General features: G+C 53.5%; 1 protein-coding gene across 1 annotated transcript; it reads right to left on the reverse strand.

The window, feature by feature from the left end:
- Nucleotides 1-259: 259 nt before the first annotated feature.
- On the reverse strand, nt 260-11139 carry LRRC58 (leucine rich repeat containing 58). The gene is made up of 4 exons (XM_083171502.1): nt 10397-11139; nt 2115-2243; nt 1675-1952; nt 260-1395 (listed from the first exon to the last, which is right to left on the reverse strand). Exons 1-4 carry the CDS (start codon nt 10846-10848, stop codon nt 1199-1201), a joined length of 1056 nt encoding a protein of 351 aa, XP_083027628.1. The 5' UTR covers nt 10849-11139; the 3' UTR covers nt 260-1198.
- Nucleotides 11140-12268: the final 1129 nt, after the last annotated feature.

Raw genomic sequence — 12268 nt, forward strand, 5'->3', positions numbered from 1 at the left:
ACTATACAAACAGTGGCTTTACAGCTGTGTTATCGGGGGAGGCTCCGGAACAGCTCAAAATTCAAATATAGAAGCCACAGCTACTGCCATCAACCGCCATTCCAAACAGACTCACTGGCAGTTGGAGGGGCTCCCCTACTTGAATGGTACCCCCCCCCCCACACAAACACACACACACGAACAGCCTGCACTCACACACAGAGACCCCGGCACATACACCTGTGAGTGTTACAAGCCCATGTATCACACTGCAACAATATACACTGCAGAAAAAAATATATATATATCAGTTATGGATTAAAGTAACTACAATCGTAAAATTATAAGGTCATGTAAAAATAAATAATTGTTACATTTTCATACATTTTGTCCTGTAGGGGGCACTATGGCTTACACTGGAAGATTAATACTACATCTCTGATGTACAGGGCATGTCACTGCTCCCTGTATACAGATGGGGTAAATACCCCTGCACCGGACAAATATTAGTATACAGATTCCTTTGGAACTTTATAACCGTTTTGTTATAGGAGCGGTTATGGCACGTTACTGAGCAGCGTCCAGGAGATAAGTCACATGTGTGCGCACGGGATATTCACAGACATAAAACCACAGTTCTCTCCAGTACCAGAGTCACTATACCAACAACATATAGAGACCAAGACACAGGCGCCATATTGGTGCAGGCAGCGGTGGTTGTTGCCCATTACTCACAGTGATTACTTAATGCTATAGATTCCACAGGAGTTACGTGCGAGAACTGGTGAAAAACTGCACACTCTCTATCCAGAAATACCACAAGTATATGTCCCTCGTGTCATGAAATGTGATGCGTTTTCCTCCAGCGTCAGAAGCCTGAGATCAGATGAAGCACAGCAGCCTCTAAGTGCGGTCAGTACAGCCTTACACAGGCCGATGGAAGACTAGATTGTTAGTCAGTATTAGCTCCTACACAGAACACTGATCAGTCTGAGAAATCAGCACCCAATAGGAGAAGGAGTCTGTGCATCCGCGGGATACGGCAGCGATAGCAGTACACCGCCGGCCGGCTGGCCGCAGGACATAGGCAGCAGAGTGCTGGGGAGCGGGCTCTACAGGCCTGGTAGTCTCTGCTCCTTTAGGAGCTTCAGGTGATGAAATCCTCCATACGTCCTCAGAGCCCGCTCTGGCGAGTTTAGGATTCGAGCCCTCGCGGCGGTCAGCCCAGAAGTACTTTCTGCATTCTGCGAGCAGCCGCGCTGGCCTCATCCTCCGAGTCAGACTCACTCTGCGAGGAGAGGGAGCTGCAGGGTGAGGAACACTCAGGGGAGCAGAGATAGTGCATGAGGGGGAGCCTGTACTTCCCGCAGAAATCCACAAACTTGATCTGACGGACACAGCAGTCGAAGTAGACTCCTGCAAGGGGAAGGAGAGAGAGCAGGTCAGTCAGTAGGGAATTACAGGATGACATTCATACTGCCTGGTGTGTAGATGAAAGACCAGATGACATCTTATTGGCTTTTCTGCAATAGTAACAGTAAGATACTTTCCACAGCGCAACATTGTTTCAACAAAGTAAAAAGAAACACAATATTGTGGCTTCCTGCTAGGATTTACTGCAGAGAGAAAGGCTACATTTTCACAAGTAGATATGGTGGACATAAACGGGTCCCACCCGATCTACAGCAACCTCACCTCCACACTTTGGGTTGGGACACTTGCTGGCCAGGTCCAGGTATTTCAGCAGATTCTCCGGGAGCTCCTGCGGCCAGTACGGGATACCCCGACTCTTTACGGTGCGCCCCGCCAGCTCCAGCAGTGTGGGTGGGGTGTAGGTCAAGTCACGTACGAATCTCACCACCAGGGGATTGCCACGCAGGCTGAGCTCCTGTAGATGGACCAGGCTCAGGATCTCACGGGGGAGGTAGCTGAGGAGGTTGTTGTGTAGGCTGAGAGAGCGCAACGAGTGCACCCTAGACCCAGAAGGAGGACAGATGGTATTTAGTGTCAAAGCAGGTATAAAGCCCAATACAACACTCCCATCAATGACAATATAGGCCCCATGTCAGTAACAGACAACCCCCAGCTATGATGCCCCTTAGGTACAGTGTACGGACATAAAGACAGGGACTCACTGTGCCAGCTGCGGAGGGACGCTGACAATACGGTTATCACACAGCACCAGACAACTGAGATACGGCAGGTTGGCCAGCTCCGGTGGGATGTAGGAGATGAAGTTACCGCCCAGGTACAGGTACTCCAAGCTGGAATACAAGAAGTAGGAGATTATAGATATGGTCGCTCCTGGAAACCCCTGCCTGGTCACACGGTCGCTGCCGGGAGCCCCTGCCTGGTCACGCGGTAGCTGCCGGGAGCCCCCCGTCTGGCCACATAATGCAGTATAACATATAGAATGTAGAACAATCTGAATACAGAGCACCTGTTGCTGGTGGTAACCGCAGTCGTGTCTATGGCCAGGCCAATGTTTATCCTAAATAGTATTTATTTACCTAATAGAAAAGAAACCACAGCCTGTGGTGCGATCCCTTCGCCCACCTCTAAGCTGTACAAGGAGCAGTACCTCCTAGATGAGGACAATGCCCCCTGCTGGCAGAGGTCTTACTAATAGACCCTGTATATAACAACGTGACACTTCCCAGCATTGATTCTCCCTCCTACTGACATCCTCATTACATGGGGGAGGGGGATCACTGTGAGGGGGGGGGGGGGGGGTCAGATGGGAGTACTCCCACTGCTGGCAGAGGTCTTACTAATAGACCCTGTATATAACAACGTGACACTTCCCAGCACAGATTCTCTCTCCTACTGACATCCTCATTACATGGGGAGGGGGATCACTGTGGGGGGGTCAGATGGGAGTACTCCCCCTGCTGGCAGAGGTCTTACTAATAGACCCTGTATATAACAATGTGACACCTCCCAGCACGGATTCTCTCCTACTGACATCCTCATTACGCGGGGAGGGGGATCACTGTGAGGGGGAGGGGGGGGGGGGGGGGGGGTCAGATGGGAGTACTCCCCCTGCTGGCAGAGGTCTTACTAATAGACCCTGTATATAACAATGTGACACCTCCCAGCACGGATTCTCTCCTACTGACATCCTCATTACGCGGGGAGGGGGATCACTGTGAGGGGGGGGGGTCAGATGGGAGTACTCCCACTGCTGGCAGAGGTCTTACTAATAGACCCTGTATATAACAACGTGACACTTCCCGGCACGGATTCTCTCCTACTGACATCCTCATTACGCGGGGGAGGGGGATCACTGTGAGGGGGGGGGGGGGGGGGGGGGGTCAGATGGGAGTACTCCCACTGCTGGCAGAGGTCTTACTAATAGACCCTGTATATAACAACGTGACACTTCCCAGCATTGATTCTCTCTCCTACTGACATCCTCATTACATGGGGGAGGGGGATCACTGTGAGGGGGGGGGGGGGTCAGATGGGAGTACTCCCACTGCTGGCAGAGGTCTTACTAATAGACCCTGTGTATAACAACGTGACACTTCCCAGCACGGATTCTCTCCTACTGACATCCTCATTACATGGGGGAGGGGGATCACTGTGAGGGGGGGTCAGATGGGAGTACTCCCCCTGCTGGCAGAGGTCTTCCTAATAGACCCTGTATATAACAACGTGACACCTCCCAGCACGGATTCTCTCTCCTACTGACATCCTCATTACATGGGGGAGGGGGATCACTGTGAGGGGGGGGGGGGGGGGGGGGGGTCGTCAGATGGGAGTACTCCCACTGCTGGCAGAGGTCTTACTAATAGACCCTGTATATAACAACGTGACACCTCCCAGCATTGATTCTCTCTCCTACTGACATCCTCATTACACGGGGGAGGGGGATCACTGTGAGGGGGGGGGGGGGTCAGATGGGAGTACTCCCACTGCTGGCAGAGGTCTTACTAATAGACCCTGTATATAACAACGTGACACTTCCCGGCATTGATTCTCTCTCCTACTGACATCCTCATTACATGGGGGAGGGGGATCACTGTGAGGGGGGGGGGGGGGTCAGATGGGAGTACTCCCACTGCTGGCAGAGGTCTTACTAATAGACCCTGTATATAACAATGTGACACCTCCCAGCATTGATTTTCTCTCCTACTGACATCCTCATTACACGGGGAGGGGGATCACTGTGAGGGGGGGGGGTCAGATGGGAGTACTCCCACTGCTGGCAGAGGTCTTACTAATAGACCCTGTATATAACAACGTGACACTTCCCGGCATTGATTCTCTCTCCTACTGACATCCTCATTACATGGGGGAGGGGGATCACTGTGGGGGGGTCAGATGGGAGTACTCCCACTGCTGGCAGAGGTCTTACTAATAGACCCTGTATATAACAACGTGACACCTCCCAGCATTGATTCTCTCCTACTGACATCCTCATTACATGGGGGAGGGGGATCACTGTGAGGGGGGGGGGGGGGGTCAGATGGGAGTACTCCCACTGCTGGCAGAGGTCTTACTAATAGACCCTGTATATAACAACGTGACACCTCCCAGCATTGATTCTCTCTCCTACTGACATCCTCATTACGCGGGGGAGGGGGATCACTGTGGGGGGGGGTCAGATGGGAGTACTCCCACTGCTGGCAGAGGTCTTACTAATAGACCCTGTATATAACAACGTGACACTTCCCAGCACGGATTCTCTCCTACTGACATCCTCATTACATGGGGGAGGGGGATCACTGTGGGGGGGTCAGATGGGAGTACTCCCACTGCTGGCAGAGGTCTTCCTAATAGACCCTGTATAACAACGTGACACTTCCCAGCATTGATTCTCTCCTACTGACATCCTCATTACGCGGGGAGGGGGATCACTGTGAGGGGGGGGGGGGTCAGATGGGAGTACTCCCACTGCTGGCAGAGGTCTTCCTAATAGACCCTGTATATAACAACGTGACACTTCCCGGCACGGATTCTCTCCTACTGACATCCTCATAACGCGAGGGAGGGGGATCACTGTGTGTGTGTGGGGGGGGGGGGGGGGGGTCAGATGGGAGTACTCCCACTGCTGGCAGAGGTCTTCCTAATAGACCCTGTATATAACAACGTGACACTTCCCAGCATTGATTCTCTCTCCTACTGACATCCTCATTACACGGGGAGGGGGATCACTGTGAGGGGGGGGGGTCAGATGGGAGTACTCCCACTGCTGGCAGAGGTCTTACTAATAGACCCTGTGTATAACAACGTGACACCTCCCAGCATTGATTCGCTCTCCTACTGACATCCTCATTACGCGGGGGAGGGGGATCACTGTGAGGGGGGGGTCAGATGGGAGTACTCCCACTGCTGGCAGAGGTCTTCCTAATAGACCCTATATATAACAACGTGACACTTCCCGGCATTGATTCTCTCTCCTACTGACATCCTCATTACACGGGGGGAGGGGGATCACTGTGGGGGGGGGGGGGGGGGGGGGGTCAGATGGGAGTACTCCCACTGCTGGCAGAGGTCTTCCTAATAGACCCTGTATATAACAACGTGACACTTCCCGGCATGGATTCTCTCCTACTGACATCCTCATTACGCGAGGGAGGGGGGATCACTGTGGGGGGGGGGGGGGGGGGGTCAGATGGGAGTACTCCCACTGCTGGCAGAGGTCTTCCTAATAGACCCTGTATATAACAACGTGACACTTCCCGGCACGGATTCTCTCCTACTGACATCCTCATTACGCGGGGGAGGGGGATCACTGTGAGGGGGGGGGGGGGGGGGGTCAGATGGGAGTACTCCCACTGCTGGCAGAGGTCTTACTAATAGACCCTGTATATAACAACGTGACACTTCCCAGCATTGATTCTCTCTCCTACTGACATCCTCATTACGCGGGGGAGGGGGATCACTGTGAGGGGGGGTCAGATGGGAGTACTCCCACTGCTGGCAGAGGTCTTCCTAATAGACCCTGTATATAACAACGTGACACTTCCCGGCATGGATTCTCTCCTACTGACATCCTCATTACGCGAGGGAGGGGGATCACTGTGGGGGGGGGGGGGGGGGTCAGATGGGAGTACTCCCACAGCTGGCAGAGGTCTTCCTAATAGACCCTGTATATAACAACGTGACACTTCCCGGCACGGATTCTCTCCTACTGACATCCTCATTACGCGGGGGAGGGGGATCACTGTGAGGGGGGGGGGGGGGGGGTCAGATGGGAGTACTCCCACTGCTGGCAGAGGTCTTACTAATAGACCCTGTATATAACAACGTGACACTTCCCAGCATTGATTCTCTCTCCTACTGACATCCTCATTACGCGGGGGAGGGGGATCACTGTGAGGGGGGGTCAGATGGGAGTACTCCCACTGCTGGCAGAGGTGTTACTAATAGACCCTGTGTATAACAACGTGACACTTCCCAGCATTGATTCTCTCTCCTACTGACATCCTCATTACACGGGGGAAGGGGATCACTGTGAGGGGGGGGGGGTGGGGGGGGGGGTCAGATGGGAGTACTCCCACTGCTGGCAGAGGTCTTACTAATAGACCCTGTATATAACAACGTGACACCTCCCAGCACGGATTCTCTCCTACTGACATCCTCATTATGCGGGAGGGGGATCACTGTGAGGGGGAGGGGGGGGGGGGGTCAGATGGGAGTACTCCCACTGCTGGGACAAGATTACAGAACGCTCTAGGTCATGTTAATGTGAATCTGTGTATAACAATCTATGTATTAGATTCTGATGGGTCATTCGGCCGACATGCATTGAGTCAACCACTTTTGACTGTTGATCTAATGCTGGTGTCGACCTAATGACTCTGCAGACCTAAGCCCATGTTGACCTTTTCGGGTGTAGGCCTAAGCCCATGTTTACCTCCAGTGGGCGGCTCAATGCATGTCAATCTTAGGTGTGTCGACGTAACGACCGTATACCGGCCGCGGGAACGTGCGACTGCACGCAGAGGACGCGGGAACGGGCGACTGTATACAGCGCACAGAGGACGCAGGAATGTGTGACTGTATACAGAGGACGCGGGAATAGGTTACTGTATACAGCGCACAGAGGACGCAGGAATGTACAGCATACATGCACGTACAGTTCCTGGAACGCAGCTTCTAGGAATCTCTTACACTCTGGGAACGGAAAAAGGCCCCAAAAGGGAATGAACTTTATACAGACTTCCCTGTGGACCCAATGAACATACAATGCACACAGCGTGGGGAGGGGCCTTCAGTGCCGCACATTAACCCGTGTGTGTGTGTGTGTGTGTGTGTGTGTGTCACAGCAGGCAGATCACACAGAGCTCTGTTAGCTGTTCATTTGTTTTTGTTAATTCTCCCTCACAGGAAATGGTACAGATGGAGCGGGCTTTATACAGTCCCGGCGCCGGCTTTATACAGTCCCGGCGCCCTTCATTTGTCCCCTTTCCCGATGTTTGGGGTCTGCGCATGCATTGGGGGGGGGGGGGGGGATTCCTACCCGGGAATCAAGCAGGATAAATACCGGAAACGGCTCTTACCCGGGTTTTCCGACCCGGGCAGGGGAAGCTGCCATTGCACAGGTACCCAAGGCTGCCTGTCCCCTCACCCCCACCGCTGACCACTCTGCCACCCTCCCGACTGGTGCCTGCCCGCAGCTACATTACCAGTGACTCGCGGGACGCAACCCTTTCTCAAGAGTTAGCGATGCCGTATGCAATGAAAAACAGAATCGGACACTTGGATTGGCACGCACGCAGTTTGGGGTTCATAGACCATTTTATAAATGCATGTGGCAGATGCCAATCAACAGTGAGATCACCGCTGCGTCCGTCCGTTAGTAAGCCTCCAGGTCAGGATATTCTCTGCATCCGGATAATGTAGAACATTTCCAATGGGAAGGAGCAGAATACGACCCTCAGCGTCTCACACCGCAGCGACACTGACACTATGTGCAAGTATTGTGGGGAGAAAGGTCAGACTACTAAGGCAAATATGCCCTCCCAAGCCCAATAAGACTCTCCTCCAGTCTCCAAACCTATAAGCGTTCCCTAAAAACTCATCTCTTCAGGCAAGCTTATCAAATTCCAGAACCAGTCATAGAACCTTGCATTCTGGTGGAATCGATGCAATAAAGAATACAGTATCTACAGTATGTTATTATTGTCATCCTTGCTGGCGGGTCGCCAGAACGTACGCGCTGGCGACCCGCCAGCAGCCACGCCAGCGAGGAGACTGAGACGCGCGTGCGTCTCACGCGCACGCACGTCTCAGTCTCTGTCGCTAGCGCGACGGAAACCCTGTCCGTCTCCGCCTCAGGGAGACGGACAGGGTTAGGGGGGGTTAGGGGGGGGTGCGGGCAGGCGGCGGGGACCCGGGGAACAGATGGAAGCGCCGTCGGAAGGGGACGCGCGCATCCCCTTCTCACCATCGCCATGGCGCTGGCGGGGGATGGCGGCTGGCGACGCCAGCGCCATCCCCTGCAAAGATGGGACCTGACCCATCTGTATCCATATGTATCAATGCCTATTTCCCTATAGATTGTAAGCTTGCGAGCAGGGCCCTCCTACATTTTGACTGTCTGTAAATACCCTGTTTTGTTGTATCACTGTCTGCTATTGTAAAGCGCAACGGAATCTGCTGCGCTATATAAGACACTGTAACGGAATCTGCTGCGCTATATAAGACGCTGTAACCGAATCTGCTGCGCTATATAAGACACTGTAACGGAATATGCTGCTATATAAGACACTGTAACGGAATCTGCTGCGCTATATAAGACGCTGTAACGGAATCTGCTGCGCTATATAAGACACTGTAACGGAATCTGCTGCGCTATATAAGACGCTGTAACGGAACCTGCTGCGCTATATAAGACACTGTAACGGGATCTGCTGCGCTATATAAGACACTGTAACGGAATCTGCTGCGCTATTTAAGACGCTGTAACGGAATCTGCTGCACTATATAAGACACTGTAACGGAATCTGCTGCGCTATATAAGACACTGTAACGGAATCTGCTGCGCTATATAAGACGCTGTAACGGAATATGCTGCACTATATAAGACACTGTAACGGAATATGCAGCGCTATATAAGACACTGTAACGGAATATGCTGCACTATATAAGACACTGTAATGTAACCTGCTGCGCTATATAAGACCCTGTTACGGAATCTGCTGCGCTATATAAGACACTGTAACGGAATCTGCTGCACTATATAAGACACTGTAACGGAATCTGCTGCGCTATATAAGACGCTGTAACGAAATATGCTGCGCTATATAAGACGCTGTAACGAAATATGCTGCGCTATATAAGACGCTGTAACGGAATCAGCTCCGCTATATAAGACGCTGTAACGGAATCTGCTGCTCTATATAAGACGCTGTAACGGAATCTGCTGCACTATATAAGACACTGTAATGGAATCTGCTGCGCTATATAAGACGCTGTAACGGAATCAGCTGCGCTATATAAGACACTGTAACGGAATCTGCTGCGCTATATAAGACGCTGTAACGGAATCTGCTGCTCTATATAAGACACTGTAACGGAATCTGCTGCGCTATATAAGACACTGTAACGGAATATGCTGCGCTATATAAGACGCTGTAACGGAATATGCTGCGCTATATAAGACACTGTTAATAAATAAATAAATAAATAAATAGATAACAACACTCGGGGTAACCTACACCTGATGCAATGTCAGCCAGGGAGTTACACTGTCCCAGTACATAGAGAACTTCTCCCTACCAGCCACAGGAGCACCGGGCCCCGTCAGTGCCAGCCACAGGAGCACCGGGCCCCGTCAGTGCCAGCCACAGGAGCACCGGGCCCCGTCAGTGCCAGCCACAGGAGCACCGGGCCCCGTCAGTGCCAGCCACAGGAGCACCGGGCCTGCATAGCGCCTTGTCAGCATTTCTGGTTGCTAAGTCGACAATAGGTCAACACGCAGTAGCTCAACATTGAGAAAATGTCGACAAATAAAAGGTCAACATGACAAGTGTGGCCATGTTTTTCACCTTTTGTTTTTCCTTTACCTTCCATGTGGAGAACAAGTGGGAACGGTAAAGCAAAGCGTGGAAAGCGGGGCACCAAGCCCGACACATGGCAAGTGAGGGGAGGGTACGCGCCACACTATTTGGGGTCCATGTCAACATGGACACAAAAAAAAAATCAAAAACTCATATTGATCTTTTCTATGTCAACCTGTTGACTTTTTCCATGTTGACCAATTGCATGGGCCCTTGGGTTTACCCATATTAGGTCAACATGGCTAAGGTCGACAGTAAGAATGTCAACATGAGGTTTTCAAATGTTTTTTCCCCCGAGTGTTGACATAGTCAACACAGACATCGTCAAAGCGTAACGTGTCGACCTTCTAATCCTGTCGACAAAATTAATGGGTCCACCTAATGACCGTATCCCACCCCCGTACCTGAGCAGGTTCTCTATCTCAGCGGGGATGCTCTTCAGGCGGTTGCCCCCCAGGGACAGGGTCTTGAGGGTCTGCATCTGGAGTAGTTGAGGTGGGATCTCCTCGAACTGGTTCCCACTTAGGTTCAGCGCCTCCAGCCTCAGGCTGCCCAGCTCCTTGGGCAGGGAGAACTCATCCAGGCGGTTGTTCTTGGCCAGCAGGGTCCTCAGCTTGGAGAGGCCCAGGATCTCCTCCCCTATGTAGGCCACGCTGTTGTTGCTGATGTCCAGGAGGTGGAGGTGGGAGAAGGTGGCCACAGGTGAGGGCAGGAAGACCAGACGGTTGTGGGGCAGCAGCAGCTGCTGCACCTCCTTCCTCCTCTCCTCTGTCACCTGCTCCAGGTTAAGGTTCTCCAGTCCCAGGCGCCCCAGGTTCAGGACATGGTCCCCCTCAGGGGCTTCTGGGCCCTCCATGGCTGCGGACAGGGCACACTTCTATGGTACAAAGCCTCCTCAGTCCGGGCACCGCGGCCAGGAACGGAGCCCACACGCCACCTGCTTCTCTCCTGCTCTCAGGCTGCAGCGACCCTGATTCCGCGGCCGTACTCTCCCGACTCCCGGAATCTTATGCAAGTATGTGTACTGCCAGCACCGAGGAGACGGGCGCGACCCCGGAACCTGTATAGACAGCTGTGTCCCGGCCAACCGCCTGCAGGCTGAGCACCAGAACGCAGGCTGCAGGGCTGCCTCACCGCCCCGGAACCTGTATGAAGCTGGCGGTTATACAGGAGGTCGGGGCGGTCTGTGCGCCTTATACAGCAGGCGGGCGGGGATGAGTTGTGACGTCACCGAGGAGGCGGGGGCAGTGGGACTGATACAGAGTAGCAGATGATGACACAGCAGCCGTTACTCAGCACTTTCCACCCAGGTCACATGACCTCTCGTGGACTGTACCAGGCCAGTGCCAGTGAGTTACAGGGCGCCCACATGCTCCGCAGCGCTGTGCCAGGTCACGTGACCTGTGCTAGTACCAGGTATATAGGGCGCCCACATATACCAGTGAGTTATATTATCATTATAATTTTATTTATAAGGCGCCACAAGTGTTTCGCAGCGCCGACAGAGGAACATTACAGGGAGGCAAAGTTACCATTACAGCAAATGAATAACACAATAGGAGTACAGGTAACAGAGCGCCGCAGGTCAATGTGACCTCCTGGTACCACATACCCGCCTCCAACATCTGAAGGGCAGAAATCGGTACACATTCAGAAAGGGGGCGTGGTCACATGTAAACAGGGCGTGACCATGGGTAAATGTGTCGTGGCCATGCCTCCTTTCCAAAAGTGTACTGGGCATTTTTGGGGGTAGTGGGGGAGCCGGCTGCGCCACTGGCCGCTACCGCACGTCCGCAACCTGGCCCCTCAGCTGTGTTGGGGATCACCACTCCTGCCCGTACATAAGCAGGGATGCCAGCCGCACCGTGGGTCCCTGCCTGGGGGTAAGTGGGGGTGCCAGCTGCGCCGGAAGTTGCATGGCTTGCCCAGGGGTGGGAGGGTGTTGCTGGGATGCCTGCCACACTGGGCATCGCATGGCTTGCCCAGGGGTGGGAGGGGGTTGCTGGGATGCCTGCCACACTGGGCATCGCATGGATTACCCAGGGGTGGGAGGGCGTTGCTGGGATGCCTGCCACACTGGGCATCGCATGGCTTGCCCAGGGGTGGGAGGGGGTTGCTGGGATGCCTGCCACACTGGGCATCGCATGGCTTGCCCAGGGGTGGGAGGGGGTTGCTGGGATGCCTGCCACACTGGGCATCGCATGGCGGGCCCAGGGGTGGGAGGGGGTTGCTGGGATGCCTGCCACACTGGGCATCGCATGGATTGCCCAGGGGTG

This window comes from Crinia signifera, chromosome 2, assembly GCF_055691185.1.
Source record: "Crinia signifera chromosome 2, ASM5569118v1, whole genome shotgun sequence".
NCBI classification, from domain to species: domain Eukaryota; kingdom Metazoa; phylum Chordata; class Amphibia; order Anura; family Myobatrachidae; genus Crinia; species Crinia signifera.